This window comes from Mustela erminea, chromosome 11, assembly GCF_009829155.1.
Source record: "Mustela erminea isolate mMusErm1 chromosome 11, mMusErm1.Pri, whole genome shotgun sequence".
Classification (NCBI taxonomy): domain Eukaryota; kingdom Metazoa; phylum Chordata; class Mammalia; order Carnivora; family Mustelidae; genus Mustela; species Mustela erminea.
Window position 1 is genome coordinate 40,884,564 of NC_045624.1, and position 17,078 is coordinate 40,901,641.

General features: G+C 42.3%; 1 protein-coding gene across 3 annotated transcripts in view; it reads left to right on the top strand.

Annotated features, from left to right (window-relative positions):
* The window catches only part of AOAH (acyloxyacyl hydrolase), a 169,132-nt gene that overhangs the window by 84,960 nt on the left and 67,094 nt on the right, over positions 1–17,078 (top strand). For all 3 annotated transcript variants that reach the window (XM_032305272.1, XM_032305270.1, XM_032305271.1), the window contains one exon: positions 7,658–7,749. In XM_032305272.1, the coding sequence (XP_032161163.1) occupies positions 7,658–7,749 (92 nt within the window). The remainder of the gene's footprint in view (positions 1–7,657; positions 7,750–17,078) is intronic.

Genomic DNA, 17,078 nt, shown 5'->3' on the forward strand with positions numbered 1-17,078 from the left:
AGGAATCCAGGATTTAGCTAACTCTTGACTAATGAGCAGCTGATCAATCAGTAAAGACGGTTGAGTAGGAAGAAGAGCTTGAGACAGGCCTGGAGGTCTGAGTGGCCCACTGATAGTAGAGTGGGGTGTGAGAAGAGGTTAGGACAGGGGGTGGTGCAGTGTGGTGGAGGATATTGAATAGCTACACTAGCTCTGAAAGCAGTGTTTACCAAACCTGGTCGATCGCGACAGCCATTAAAAATGAGGATTCTAAGACTCCACCACAAATCTATCCAAACAGGATCCATATCTTCAAGAAACTCCCCACAAGATTCTGGAATACACTGCTGAAGATAGTAGGGGGAGAGTGAGAAGGCAGGGACCCTGGTCACAGGCTCTGGTAACCCAGGGCCATCCTACGTGCAGGTTGGAAGGCTAGAAGCAGTGAGGTTTGTGACAGCTTCTCCGTAGAAGGTGAAAGAGGGGAGAGGAAGAAAATGAGATTATCCTTTATGAGTGAGATAGTGGGGAGTGACACCCCAGTTCTGGCCTGGTCATGAGGTATCCCCGTGGTGGCTTCCCCTCTTCTTACCTCTATAGCTTGGCTATGGACTTTGGACTTTTAGAGTCTAAGTTGGATGTTACCTCTCAAAAAGGGAGAACTACTCCATGCCAGAGTAAGTGACAGCCTGGCTGCTTTAGAAATGACCAAACCTTTACAAATCAAAAGAAACTATCTGAAGAGGGACCCTTATAATATGATATGCATGCCTTGTTGCCTGTTCCTGGCCCTTAGAAGAGTCATTTTTTTCTGTTTGTAGAAGAATTTGTTTCCCAGGCTCTGTGTAAGAATTGAGTTGTGATTATTTCTGCATAACAGTGGGACACTTGAAACTCTTATTTTCTCAGTTTTATGAATTTGGATACAGTTCTTCAATCAATCACTCTGGAAGTAATGTTGGAGGGAATTGAATTCTGTGGAAGAAATCCAACTGCGCGATGCATTTTCATTTGGTATGGGGCAGTTAGATAAAGCATCCCTTGACTCACTCATTGAATAAATAAATCATGGGGTTAGAGCTTAAATAATAGATAAAAGAAAAGGGGAAAGAAAGAGACTAAGAGGAGCTGACAAGGTGAAAAAATAGATAAATAAAAAGAACTATATTCAGGGAAAATGATGAAAAATTGTTGCCCGCTAGTCTGTCCTCTTTCTATTTCCTGGTCACATTTTGCTAGCAATCTTTATTTGACTATTTCTTCACTGCCCTGTAAGGTTTTGGACTGGCATAGGGTCAAAGATGAAATGCTACTCCTTTTCCCTGAAAATTACTTATTTAGCGCTGGCCAAAGTCTAAATGTGCCTTCAGTAGGCATCGTGGCAGGAGCTGAGCAGTTCTTGTTACTGGCCGTAACAACAGATAGGGCAGTGGATAACTGGCATACTGGTTATTTGGGTTTGTTTGAAGGAGACCTTGTTCATCTTCCTTGTACATAATACGATGAATTCAGCCTTGGAATTTTGCATATGATATTGCCAACACTTGAACTCTCTCTTCCCGTGCCTCTCTTTGCCTGGCTCCCTCTTAGCAACCTCACAGGACTCACATGGGATAACAATTCTTTCAAGATTCCTTCCCCCACCCCCGCAGGTAGGATGGATGTCCTTTCTAGCACCCTGGGCTTCCCTATCAATCCTGCTAACAGCTAACTCTCATAGAACACTGATAATTCTGAACTTTTTGCATGGTTTTTCCATTCCAATCCTCTCACCCACCTGATGAGATAGGTGCTGTGGTGAGTCCATTGTACAGACAAGGAAAGTGAGATACAGAAGAGTGAAAGCAAGTCTTCAAGGTTACCCAGCTGGGAAGACTTTATTTTCCAGCCTGTGAGCTCCAAGAAGGAGAAACTTATGGCTGCCCGGTACGATGGTCAACAGACGCTTCTGTCCCTCCCTCTCTGCTCTCTTTCTCTGTATGTTTAATGAATTACTGGGCCACAGGGACCTCAGTAGGAGACTCACTTGACTGCATATGGGATTCTAAAGTTTGTAGCATCAAATTCGGAGTTAAATTGCATTCTTGGGGTTGTCTATATCAAAGCATTAGCCTATGTGAATGATGCTGCCCGACCGAGTTAAGTAAGAGATTGCAGAGGCAGAAACCAAATGAAATGCACTTTCCCCGCTCTCCCAGAGCTTCATCTGCCAGGCCGCGCGGGAAGATAAACCTTCGGGTCAGCAGTGTGTGTTGTGCGCCCTGACTGCCTCTCCCCAGATGCGAGGACAGAACAGGCCCTGGGAATATGTGAGTGGGGTGTGTTTGTAGGTGTCAGCTTAGGGTCACAAATCATTTCTGTATGCATCCCCAAAATACTCATGCTGTACTCCTCATAAGTTATGTAGGGCTTCCATGTAAGAGAAACAGAGAGGAAAAATGACGGCCACTCCTGGGTTATCTGTAGCTTTCTGAACTTTTCAGCCAAAGCAGTATCCAAGAGACCATCCACTCAGTAGACACCCAGGAAGCCTCATTTTCAACAGCTGGCAGACCAGCTTAGTCACATGTGTGATTCTGTGAGATTTAGCAGTTTAGGGGATAAGCAAGGACCGTTAGAACTCCAGCGTGCTTTAAGCCTCTCTCTTCCTAGCCTCACTTGAACCTGGGCTCAAATCCCCACCCCCTACTACCAGCTCTGTGACCTTGGCAAGTCACCCAGACTCCTTCTGAATTCTGTCTGCCATAGTTTTCCTGGGTCCCGTGCTGCCCAGTTCCTCCCCAGAAAATAGACTCTTCTGTGGCCCAGAACCAGCGATGGGAAACGCCACGGTAAACTTTTTTGTTTGTTTGTTTTGTTTTTTTCTGTAGGTTCAAGTAGGTTGAAGCATGCTCATTCAATTTACTGCTATTTGTCTGAGGCCTGGGTACTCATTGCTTTCTTGAGAGGTAGTGTCCAGCATCTGATACAGGTAATTTCTCAGAAAGTGTCTGTAGGAGGGAGAGTGGAAGGAAGGAAGAAGCGAGTCCCTGTGTCACAGAGATGTTTGATGAAGTTAAACAGGGTGTGTAAGTTTCCGTGTCTCAGTGCCTGGCACATAAGGGAAATTCATTACTCTTTCCCTTCCCTACTCTGGCCTAAAACACAAAAGGTATCTGGGAAACGTCGCACATGCAAACATCATGAATGGATGTACGTTCACTTACTGGATCTATTCACATGTCAAAGTCTAAAGGAATGGGACCAGAGCAGGAGAGTTTGCGTGAAGGTCAAGGAGGGCCCTTCAAGTTTCCTGAGTTGGTATTCCTATAAGGAAGGGCTTTAAGGTAGTGGCAGCGATAGGAGGAGAGGTGGGGGTGATGAGATTGAGATGCAAACTGAATGGGGAAGTCAGAGCGGGCCTTTGGGATTGAAAGGCAGAAAGTGGAAGGGTAGCCTCATCTGCGCCACCTGCAGGACAGATGAAGTAGTGGTAGACCAGCTGGAAGACTTCTCTTCCCAAAACTAAAGAGAGAGCAGCCTCTGATTCTCAGGCCTTGAAATTCTTGCACCATTATCAAAAGACCAGCCTAAGAGCTATCTTCTTCTTTGAGTAAAACAACAAAACCTGTCTGCTTTGACAGTTTAGTTCCTGGGAGATAAATTTTAAAATACTAATTTAACTGAGGATGGTGTTTTTTATTTATTTTTCCAACAGAATATTAGCTGCAGATTCTGCCAAGTGACTTTCTGTTATTTGAGAATAAACAACTTAGATCTAACCCAGTTAGCGGTATTGGAAAAGGGAGTACATAGCATTGCTGGATAGGGAGGGCTCGAGTGGAAACAGTGAAATAAAGGCATCAAGAATTTAGTCCCTTGGGATGCCTGGGTGGCTCAGTGGGTTAAAGTCTCCGCCTTCAGCTCAGGTCATGATTCCAGGGTCCTGGGGTCGAGCTCAACTTAGGGCTCTCTGATCGGCAGGGAGCCTGGTTCCCTTCCTTTCTCTCTGCCTACTTGTGATCTCTGTCAATAAATAAATAAAACCTTAAAAAAAAAAAGAATCCCTTTATCATTGGAAGATTGGCAAGACCACATGAATGTGTGATTGATTGATACCATTACTCTTTTTCTCTCACTGAAGATGGTTTTAAGAAACCCAAATATAAGTTGCTCATTGAGGTTAGGGCTTAAGATATATCCAAATCCAAAGTATTACGTTTTCTGAATATGCATTAAAAATGAGAACTAGTGGGCTTACTCAGTGCACATACACACAGAGAATAATGTTAAAATATCACACAAATATAGTATATACATGCCAATTATGACATAAAAACACTTTATGTCGCTGATAAAATCAGAATAACATCTGAGGCAGTGCTATAGTTGACTTAGTGCTCACTGAGCATCTGATGCTCTTTACAAATCGGGGAAATTTTTCTTGGTAAATATTAAGTCTTTCCACATATGTACATTTAGGGTACATTTAAGACGAGTTTCCCGAGAACATAAATGCTCGAGAGGAATAAGCAGGAGTTGATGAGGGAGATCTTAATTTGCATCTTTCCTGCCTTAAATGCCTGAAATATCTTGGGTATAATGTTGCGTGAATAAGGCTTTTAGTGTTTAATGTGATATGACTTAAACATTCTCTTTTTCTAGGGTCTATAAAACCTTTGCTATTCATGGCCATTACTTCTCATTTTTATCTACCAGATTTACTAAGGAAGAAAAAGTATGTCGAGGCTTCCATTTGTCTGCTCAAATCTGTTCTATTATCTGGCTATAAACTTCACTTCTCTTAAACCTGGGACAATCCACTTGGCAAGGGACACTAGGTGACCATCCAAGCATGATCCTTTACATAGTATAGGGCTTCTACTTGTCAACCTGCTCTTCTCGCTGTCCTTAGATCCTCCCGATGTTGCTTTTGAAGTAGAGAGAGTAATATCTGATAGCCATCGGAGGTAGCAAAACTGACACAATAGTAAAGTTCATATTCCCTGATTTTGCACAGCTAGGAATAGTAAAACTTTGCCATAACACCGTAAGTGAAGTCTAAACACTTAACCAGGAAAACACATATGTGTGTTATGTCAGAGTTAATCAAGTGACAGGGAGAAACCTATGCAGCTGACCTTCCTGGGCCTTCCAGGGCTCCAGGAGCCAGATGCAGACCCATCCTGGTCCCCTCTGTGATTCAGCATCAGTTGCCATCTGCTCTGGTTTAAATCTTGGAGGGGATGCTTCCAGGACTGGATGGGGCTTCTTTGAGAGCATCAAGAAGTCCCAGAGTCTCCCACGTGTTTGAGATCCATTTCCTCAGATGGATCCAGCAACTGATCAATTAACTGAATTGAGAGACCCCGCTTCCCAAGATGAGGTTGCCGGCCATTTCCTCATCTGTCCTACCCCTCCCTCCCCATTTGCTCTTCCCCAGCAGGGAAGATAAACACTTCACCAGCCACCCACCCCCCCGCCCGAGAATGGGGCTGGATGGGATATGGAAACCACTGCCAATGTATCATGTCCAAATTGTGGCATTTTACCGTACTGGGAGAGCCAGCCACAGAAGTCAGAGCTCCTGGATTTCTAAAGTAAAGTCTTTTCCTACTTTGCTGGCATAGTTCCGAACTGCCGTCCCCTCCATTCTGGCTCCAGGCTGCAGAGAGCATCAGACTTGCCTCCCTGTGCCAGCAGGGCTCCTGTCTCACTGCCTAGGAAAGGTGGAGCCAGCTGCCCAGAATGAGAAGCCTAGTTCGCTTCCTGCTGGTTCCCCAAATCTGGGGTGGTCATTATGCAGATGACTGAGAAAAAGGACAGAGAATGGTTGCCAGGAGTGTTGTGTCCTTCTTTTAACTTCCAGTGTCTTCTACAGGCTACTAGCTTATTTAGCACAGCGCATGAATTCTGTCTTCATCTCACAAGCCACTCACTGATTCGCTACCTCCTCTTAAAACGTCTGACAAGTTTCATCCATTCTGCTTGTTTTCCTTGTCTTCTCTGGAAGAACTGAATATTCTCAGATCCTACAGCAAACACACTTTGTAAGCAGAAAGACCTAGAGAAAAAATAAGGTTTAAAAAAAAAGAGAGAAAAAAAAAACATGTGATTTATGCTGGCAACAGAAAGAAAAACCAAAAGAGAGTATCTGATTCACAATAATGGTGGAGTCTACGGCCATACCACCCTGAACGCGCCCGATCTCGTCTGATCTCGGAAGCTAAGCAGGGTCGGGCCTGGTTAGTACTTGGATGGGACACAATAATGGTGGAGTGTTGAGCAGAAAGTGGTGGGTGCCTCCTGCTAAGGAGAGGGAGACGGGTGACAAAGTGCCAGTCACTGGAACTGCATGGTGCTTCAAGACTCATCAGGAGCCTTTTTTCCATGACCTTGTCTCTACTCCTTTGACGGAGACACATTGTAACTGATACATTAGTATTGTCATATAATTAATAACTAATTATTATAATTACTAATGATAATACACCATTGTTGTTGTGAATTAACATTGTCAGTCCCAAGAAGCCATCCTTCTGAGTCACCTCTCTGCCACTTCCAGCCTCTCCTGTGCTGGAAATCACACTTGGGACAGCTATAAGGATGGGGCCCTCACCCACCTGGGCCCACATCCGCTCCCAGCCCCTGGCAACCACCTTTCTACTTTCTGTTTCTATGAGTTTGACAGCTCTAAACACCTTATATACATGCAATCATACAGTAGTTATCTTTTTTGTGAAACTGGCTTATTTCACTTAGCATAATGCTCTTAAGTTTCACCCACATTATAGCCTGGGTCAGAATCTCCTTCTTCTTAAAGGCTGAGTGGTATTCCATTGTATGTCTTCACCACAGTTTGTGTATTGAAACTCAAGTTTAACTGGGCGTCCTCTATTTTTACCTGTTAAATTTGGCAACCCTGTTCTAAACACATCAGTCTAAATAAGCTTCTTCTAGAAATTAGACCAGAATAGAGATTGATCCCAGAAGGCCTTTATAAAAGGAAACATAAGGGGACATAGCTGACATCATTTTTTGGCTGTTGATTTTGTACAAACCATAGAAACATGGTTCAAATGAATCCTGGTTTTGTCAACACTGTGTCAGGAGTTCTTGAACTGGAGTCTGTGCTAGAGAGGCAGGGGGTCTGTGAACCCCTTGAAATTGTAGACCCCGTTAAGTATATGTGCCTCTTTGGGAGCAAAGGAGCCAAAATTAGATTCTCACAGGTGCCTGAGACTCCCAAGGAGGTCAGGAGACCGTATCTTATTGACTGAGGGCATAGCTTTGAACTCAGGGAAGACATTTTTGCTGGAGGCTTGGGTATTATTTCTCTTTAGACAGTTGATTTCCTGAATATCTCAACTAAAATATGAAGAAAATTCAGCACATTTAAAAGAGTCGAAAGTTTACTCATCTACTGCAGCATCCCTTTCAAATGAGGGATGAGCCGAAGCTGCCATGCATTTCACATCTTTCACAGAAGCTGAATGGAAGCCAGTTCATGAGTGATGCTGATCTTTGTGAAGCTTCTCATGATAGAGAGGCATTTGCTTCATATATGTCAAAGTCTCTTAAAGAGATTAAGAAAAAGAGAGTAAGAGAGAGAGAGGACAATGCCTAGGCAATCAATAATCTTACTATCTATAAAAAACAAATGACTGTTTTTATAATCACCACTTTATTTTTTCTTTAGAAATCCTTCATCGATTTACCAGTAGCTCTTACCAATGAGCTCGACTGGCCCCAGCTCTCTGGTGTTACTGGGTTTCTGGACTCCATTAGTGGGTATGTATGTTTGACTACCTTTAAGCCTTTCAATGTATCTATGTAAGGAAAGAACAAGAAATGGGGCTTGTTCCCAAGATGTTGAAATGGGAATCATTAGGAATTTATTCTAGAACATGAGTAATAGACTAGAAACCCACCACTGACATAGAGTGCACTATGCAGTGGGATATAATGCAAATTGTATTTTTTTATTGACATACAATGTATTATCTGTTTCAGGGGTCCAGATCTGTGATTCATCAGTCTTACACAATTTTCAGTGCTCACCATAGCACATACCTCCCCAGTGTCCATCACGCAGCCACCCTATCCCTCCCACCCCCTCCATTCCAGCAAACCTCAGTTTATTTCCTGAGATTAAGAGTCTCTCATGATTTGCCTCCCTGTCTGGTTTCATCTTGTTTCATTTTTCCCTCCCTTCCCCTATGCTCCTCTATTTTGTTTCTCAAATTCCTCATATCATTGAGATCATATGATAATTGTCTTTCTCTGATTGACTTATTTCACTTAGCCTCTAGTTCCATCCACATCATTGGCAATATTTCATTCTTTGATGGCTGCATATATATACCACATCTTCTTTGTCCATTCATCTGCTGATGGACATCTAGGTTCTTTCCATAGTTTGGCTATTGTGGACACTGCTGCCATAAACATTTGGGTGCACGTGCCCCTTTGGATCACATTTGTATCTTTGGAGTAAATACCAAGTTGTACAATTGCTGGGTCATAGGGTAGCTCTATTTTCAGCTTTTTGAGGAACCTCCATGCTGATTTCCAGAGTGGCTGCACCAGCTTGCTGCAAATTGTATTTTATCACTGCTTGCAAGGAGGGAGTATTCCTGCTGCAGGGGCACGATTGTTGACCTCTAATGGAAAATACATAAACACATCACTGAATTTTTCTCACTCGGGGACAAGGATGTTTATGATTATTCACTCTCAGAAATTAATATTTATAAAGGTAATGGCTAAAATTAACAGGGAAGTCACAAGGTCCTGGAATCACCCTTGCTTTAATGCTTTGGATTTGAAGGTGGAGACAATGTATGGCAAATGTGAGGGACACACAATCCCAATCTGCTGTGTGCGATTGGGTGCTGACTCAGAACGTGGGAATGGCCATTCATAGGTTAGCACCCTATTTTTTAATTTAATAGAGGACACTGTGTATCATGAATAATTTAGTTGATTATCATCTTACTATCTTCTCTCACTCATCTAAGTACTCATTAAATACCACCTCATCAGGCAGGAGCTACAGATATTTCAAAGGTAAATAGGGCTTGACCGATCTCTACAGACAATTACAACCGAGTAGGGCAGATAAGGCAATGTACAAATGATGATAGTAGAAGAGAGATGTGCCAAAAGACAACTCTCAACACAGAGCTGCAGAGTCATTGAAGAAATAATGCATAGAATTTATCTACGGCCACTTCTTTGGGGGATGTTAGGCAAGGGGGCCCAAACCCTGAAGGATTTACGAGATTGGGGTAATGAAAAAGGTAGAGAAGAAACTAGGAAAAGTAACCATAATTACTCATAATTATGTAGGAATCATCTGTGAATGTAGGGAAAGCAGAGGAAAGGCATTTTCAAGTTTAAGTGTAGTTTTTCAAGTTTAATCATGTGAAAAATTAGGTTAGTGTAATAATAATAAGAGTGATAGGGAGAATAAGAAGTAACCTTTGTGAGGCATTCACTATATACCAATCACTGTCCTGAGTGTTACATAGAGGTTTTTCTCATTTCATCTCTATGCAAGGGAGATGGCATTAATTTCTTTCACAGCCGAGGAATCTAAGGATTAATTAAGTAGACAGGTTAAGAAACTTGACTAGGGTCCCATGTTAATAAGAAGTGTTGCAGTCTCTCGTCGTGAAACCTGACGTCATATTGTCTCAGAGAGTGATCTGGTGTGGATCTTCCTAGTCCCCAGCTCCCAATCTTTGTGTGCTCTTTCATTTCAGCCATGGGAATGTGGCTATCTAGAGTCACTTTGTCACTCTGTCTGAGGGCATGGCTACGGGCTGGAGAAATGACTAAAAGCTAAAGGAGCCCTTCCCCAGGGAGACGTGGCATGCATTGCCTCAGAGGTCATTCAAGGAGCCCCTTTCTAGGGCACCCATGCTGCCAGCGGTCTGGGGCCCCCTATTCCCTAGCCTTGGTCCTTCTCTCCTTAGCTGCACCTTCTGTTGTCTTTGTCACTTGGACTACATCTAGAGATGGCCAGGCTGGAGCAGCTTCCTGGAAGAAAGACTCTTACTGATCTCCCACTGCCAACATTAGAACTGAGAAAATATTTAAGTGGGCCTCCACCATCCAGCCGTGTATAATACTACCTAGAAGTTTCTCTGTATTAAGGCTTTTATGACAATAACAAAAGGAATTCATTATGAGAGAGAAGTGGACATCATTTATTATAATTTTGATGGAAGCTTAACTTTAAGTTGAACCCTGTAAAATTCAGCCACTTTTTGGCCTAAAGCCTCACAGAGTTGCCATTGAAGAAATAACCAGTCTGATGTTTAAAATTAATTGCCAAGTACCTTAAATCTTCCCTGGACTCATGCAAAGAATGAAAGACTTCCCTCAGCAGGCCCAGCCGAAGTGAAAACTCATTTGCTCATTTCTTTCCACTTAAATCACACACTCGCCAACAGGTGCCCCACATCTCCTGCATTGAATTTTCCCGCAAACTCTACCCCAAAATAGCTCCTGCTCCCAAGTACACTGTTCAGTTGTTTTAGGGCTTTTCTCTGGGAGTGGGGATTTGGGGGGGTGGTCCCCTGTAATCCCATCAGAGCCCAGCGGGCAGCCAGATCTTCCTTAGGAAAAAGGCAGTGGGGAGAGAGGGAGAGGAAAGTTGCCAGTCTTCAGACACGCATGGGTTATAATCCTTCTAAGGGCTGTGCAGAGACATTCTGACTTCATCTCACAAAGGAAGCGACTGTCTAGGTGCGTGTGATATGAACACGGGGGCATCCTGAGCTAGTCTGTGCTGACTTTGCACAGTGTGAGACTCTGTGTTGCCATTTACAAAAACTCAGTCTGCCTGTACAGATCCCTCAGTGTGACTCTGAGTGCTGTCCTTATCTGTTGTTTCTAAGGAGGTGAGCACCCCCACTGGTGGGCTGTCAGGTCTCCTACCCTGCCAGAGCTTTCCTCTGTGTTTCTGGGGCCCCAGGCTATCTAGTTGTTTCTTTTTGCTACCTGTTTCTGTGTGCTCTGCCTGTGTCCTCTGCCACCAGCTGGAATGGGAAAAAACATATTCCGTTCCTTTAGATAGAAAAGGAACTTCTCTGTCTGGAATGTGAGTTGCCGTGGACTCCCCCATTAGGCAGACAGAGAGCATGACACCCGCTGTTTGTCACCATTCTGGATGTGTCCCCCCCCACCCCAGCAGTAGGTCCTGTTAAACTAGCTCTGTAATCTCATGCAAAATATACCTGCATATAATCTATGCTGAGCCAGTCTCCTTCTTAAAAGAATGAAGATTTGTAAAGTATGTAAAAAATATTAAAGATTAGTGTATGATAACGATCCTTTTCTGGTGGAATTGCGAGAATGAAAAGAATGTTGACCCAGAGGCAGCATTTGTGAGCCATGCAGACAGCTTCCACAGGCATTGGGAGCAAATGTCCTTCTGAGTCCAAATGCTTATCAACACAGGATAGAATGTACTGATTTCTCTGTTCAACTGGATCTCTAGAAAGTGCTTCCTGTTATCTGGGATCAGCCTCATGCTTTGTGTATTAACAATGTTCTTTGTAATTGTACCTTTGAAAGCAGAAGAATGCTGTTTGGGAGAGAAAATGGCTGCTTTCCTTTTTCCAATATACCCTTCAACCGTCAAAATTTATTATCTTTTTTATAAGATAAATGTAACTAATTGAAATTACACACATGCATTAAAAGACAAACACAAGCCCTTATTTTACAAATCTTTACACTCTGGGGTACCTGGGTGGCTCCGTTGGTTAAGCATCTGACTCTTGGTTTTTGGCTCGGGGCATGATCTCAAAGTCATGAGATGAAGCCCTGCTCAGGCTCTGCATTGAGGAAGCCCTGCTCAGGCTCTGCATTGAGGAAGCCCTGCTCAGGCTCTGCATTGAGGAAGCCCTGCTCAGGCTCTGCATTGAGGAAGCCCTGCTCAGGCTCTGCATTGAGGAAGCCCTGCTCAGGCTCTGCATTGAGGAAGCCCTGCTCAGGCTCTGCATTGAGGGAGTGTGGAATCTGCTTAAGGTTCCCACTCTCTCCCTCCCTGCCACCACAGCTAGCGCATGTTCCCTCTCTATCTCTCTCTCTCAAAAACAAAAACAAAAACAAAAACCTTACATCCTTCAGTTGAGTCAACATTAACAAAAATCTGTTCCCTTAACTCTCAGGCTCCAGAAAATTCAAAAAGCAATTTCCTGTAAAACCGTGTGTTTTATTTTGTCTTCTTAATGTGATTCAGAAAGCAATTGAGTGATTGAAAGGCAAAAACATAAAACAAAAACCCACCTTGTGAGGTTGGTAGCGTGGAAGCTGGGAGCCCAACGATAACTAACACTGGGAAGGAGAACTATAACTGTGAGTGAGAAGAAAAAAGGTATTTTTTTCTAAAGATTAAAAAAAGTACTTCATGCTCAGATCACCTTCAAAAGCAATTAGTGGAAGAGAAAAATCCTATTTAAGGGAGAGAATCCAAGTCCCAGTAACAAATATGGAAATATGGGGAATAATATCAAAATTCAGGTAGGAAGGACTTTTAGTTTAAAAGCATTATCTGAAATTCCAGAGCCCTGTGAGTCATGTGGAGGAGTAGGAGGAAGATCATGTTTACACATACAAGGGTTCTGGTTCTGTACGACCCTCAGTGGAATAGGTAGCATCCCTGGACCTCATTTATATGTTTGAGTTGAGTTGTACCTAGCCATCTCTGAAGTTCTCCCCAGTGTCCAAGTTTAGTGGCTATAGGGCAGTGTGTTATTAAAGTCCACAACCGACCTCATGATGCTGCTGGGTTTAGAAGCACTGGAAGAAGCTGGTGGGGAACACTGCTCCTGCTTCTCCCCACCAAATATGTTTTCTCCATCCTTTAACTAGCTGTGCCTTCAGACAAGACCTGAGTAACTTAATGGATCAGAGCCTGAAACATTCTAGGAACCATGTTTCTCTAGGGCCAGCATTGCTGTGCCATAAAGTTTGAAACCCTGCATAGTAAGCCCTGCACTGTGTGATACTGGGTGCTGGACCAGCTATTAATTAAAGTGGCACTCTGTAATTGTCTTTTATGGGTACTTTTTCCTCCAGGCAAACCTCGGCAAGGGAAACAGATAACACCAAACCCTTAACAAAATAACCACTTGAACCCAACTGCATATAACATGAGCATTTATGGTTGTCCAAATCCCCTTCTGAACATGGAGGCAGGGATGGTCCAGTCAGTAGAGTTTCTGCAGGCCAGGGCTAAATGGTAGAGAAGTCCTTCAAAGCTGGAGGGCAGAGGAGACTGGGAGGAAAAACAGGTTACCACTCAGAGCCTTAAAAAAGAAGGTGAAGCTAGCCATAGAAAATCAAGAAAGCTAAAGAACCAAGAGCAATTACCAAAGTTATCATATCAAGCAGGAGGAATACGAATGAGAGCAGTGGGTCAACGTAAGTGGATGCAAACCACTTGGAATTTTCTAGAGTAAATGTTGCTCCCTCTGCTTCTGGCTTAGACTTGCTATTTGGGGCCAGAAACATAGCACATGCTTAGAAAGAAATAGACAAAGCTATTGTGAAAAGTGGCACAGTAATGCTATTCAAGGACATTTAAACACACATCTTTGATGAGAGGTGTCCTAGAATCTGAGTGTTAAAGGTTATCTATTCTCTCCAACCCAGCAGACATTATATGAGAGAACAATTTTGAAAAGCAGTGTATAATTCCAAACCAAGTCACTTGGGGTGTTAAAAACAGAAAATTGGAGAGAAGGGATTTGCAGCTAAGATTTGCTAACCTAATTTCATGTTTTAAAAAAAGACATGTAAGTACTAAACACTAATGGGTTTAATAACCTTATTAAATCCATTATTCAAAAATTACATGTGATGTAAGTGCCAATGATTAGCCGTCTTATAATTATACTTTGCAAAACAAATAATTAGCCAGAGAGTTGGTCATTTGAAGTTATCTGGGGCTGATTGGAGTGGAGTATATAGTCTACATCAGTTATTTTTTCCAAGTGTGGTCCGTGGACTGCCTAGAGGTAGGTCTCTCGGACATTTTCAGAGGATCCACTAGGTAAAAGCCATTTTCACAACAGAATTAAAACAGCATTTGTCTTTCTCGCCCTGCAGCCCTTTGTACTGACATGCAAGAGCAGCAGGGGGTGAAGGTGCTGACATCCCAGCACAAATCAAAGTGGTGGCACCAAACTATATTAGTAGTCACTGTGGTCTTCACCTCTACATGGTCCTGGTTTTAAAAAAGAAGGGGACATCTTTCCCTGAAAAGTTCACTTAAAAGCAGAAAAATCATTAACCTTATTAACGTATACACATGATTTTTTAACATTTTCATCTGACGAAATGGGAGATACACATAAAGCACTTCTGCCGTGTAACAAAATACGATTTTCTTAAGGAAAAACACTAGTGTAAGGGATGAGGGCAATATTCCACTCCAGTCAGTTTTTCATGGAACACCAGTTTTATTGAAAAGAACCAGAAAATAAATTATAGTTATTCAGATTGGATATGTGGCAGATATTGCATCTGAAATGAGGGAGCTTCAAGGAGAACAACTGACAGTATTGATTGTTAATCATTAAAATTTGAGCTTTCAGAGAAAATTTTGAATTTTTGAAAACTTGAATTTTCTGTTTGGAACTTTACAGCTTCCTAATACTCAAAACCTTTCTACTAGATACGTAGTGGTACCAACAAGTATGATTTTTCAATATTGTATCATAAAATGTATCAGCATTTAGAATATCCACATAACTCAGTGAGCCAAAATTTTCTAAATGGCCAGTATATGATATATAAAACCATGCATGGGTAGGGCCCCTGGGTGGCTCATTTGTTAGGCCGTTGCCTTTGGTTCAGGTCATGATCCCAGGGTCCTGGGATCAAGTTCTACGTGAGGCTCCCCCTGCTCAGTGGGGAGCCTGCTTCTCCTTCTCCCTCTACCTGCCACTCCCCCTGCTTGTGTTCTCTCTCTCTCTCTCTCTCTGTGTGTCAAATAAATAAATAAAATCTTTTTTTTAAAAATGCATGGGTAAAAGGTCCATTCAAAATACAAGACAGACAAATGCATTTTAATGTAATGTGGTGCAAAAAAATTCATTGATGTAATTTCAGATGGTACATTGCAACTAATCAATCTTTATAAGAAAATACCACATCTCGAGTTTTGGTATAGAATCAAAGAAGGCTATCCAACCTACATAAAAAAGATATGAAAATGTTACTCCCTTTTCCAACCACATGTATGTTTAAGATGAGATTTTCTCTATATAATTCCATCAAAACAACATATCACAACAGATTTAATGCAGAACCAGAGATGAGAACTGAGTTGTCTTCTATTAAAGTCAGACACTAAAGAGATTCACAGAATTGTAAAATGATGCTGTTTTTCTCACTAATTGGAGGAAGGGTTGGAAAATATATATTTCTCAGAAAAAAATTCAAGTTAACATGTAATGGGTTTATTATTATTTTAAATGAAGTAATAATTAAATATTCTTTCAAATTTCTAAGCTTTAATTTCTAAAATATGAATACTGACAGCTGTAACTCACATAAAAGCTCTCTAGGTTCCTCAGTAATTTTAAGAGTATAAAATGGTTCTGAAAGCAACAAATTGAGAACTTCTGTGCCAGGGAGTGAGTGTGAAAGAGAGATGTGGCTGTGGACAGAGGCTGGGGAATGCCAATATGCAGAAGTTTGAGAAGAGAGGATAGAGGGATAGTTCTCGAAGCAGAGAGAAAGCTAGAAGGATTCAGCATCCTACAGATCAAAGAAGTGTTTACAAAGGACAGGTGCCCTTCAGCCACATACTGCCAGAGGCAGGGGAGGATGGGAATGAAGAAAGAGCCCTGGGTACGCAGGGTGGTGATCAGGAGAGACTGACCAGAGACGTCTCAGTGGACAGAGATGGGAGCCTGACTGCTGAGAGGAGTTTCCAGGAGGTGATGAAGGAAATAAACATCAACAACTCATGTAACAGGTTTCACTATTAAAGGGAACAGAGAAAGGGGGTGATAGCTCGTGGCGAATAAAAGGTCAAGGAGACATTTTTAGATGAGAACTCCTATAGCATGCCTTTAGTGAGAGGACGATCCAACAAGGAGAGAAAGGTGGATGAGGGAAGGAACCAGGTCCTGGAGAAGGCAAGAAGGGGTGCAGTGCACGGGAGAGAGGCACTATCCCTTGATTAGGAAGGACCGTCTATGGACACTACGGCTCCTAGCCAAGGACTCTTCCGACCACACCCTGGCAAGTCTCTCCACTTGCAACAACTTCTCCCTTGACTCTACTCATTTCTAAATTTTCACTTTTTAATTTAACTACTCAAGTCATGAATACATTTTCATCTAAAAAAAAAAAATACCGAGGTATGTAAAGTAAAAAGCCAAAGCTTTCCCCCAGTTTCATCCCCTTTCGCAAGAGAAAACCCTGTTATCAGTTTAGTGTGATTTTGTTCAGATCCCTTCTGTGTGATCACATGTGCATATCGGTATATAAAAAAATATTTCATTGGGATTTTCCCATAAATAACATTATACTGTGCATAACATACTGTAAATTAATGCTTTGTCTTAACAATACTTCTTGAAGTGCTTTCTATTCTTGTGTAATTCTACACAGTATTTCGTAGCAAGGTTGTTTGGTTCTCCTACCAACAGACAGTCGATTCCAAATCCTCATTATGCCCAGTAATGCCATAATGAACATTCGGCAGTTCTCTTTATGAACACACATGAGGATTTCTTTAGGGAAAAGTGGCTAAAACTGAATGTATATATTCTTAACTTTTCATCATCCCTCCAAAAAGGCTATCCCATTTTACATTTCCACAAGCAGTAGATGAGAATACTTGTTTCCCCACATCCTGGCCAATACTGAGTATCGCCCAGTTTCTTAATGTTTTCCAGTCTAATAATATTTTATTGTTGTTCTCATATGTAGCCTCCTGGTCACTCGTGAGTTTGAGCATCTTTTCAGGAGCATTTCCTTTCACCTTTGTCTTATCTACTTAGCCTTTGTTCACGCTCTGACACTCACCGCTCAGGAGTTGGTTCCTTTAGACAGCCGCCTCATGCCAACTCCCATCTAACTGGATG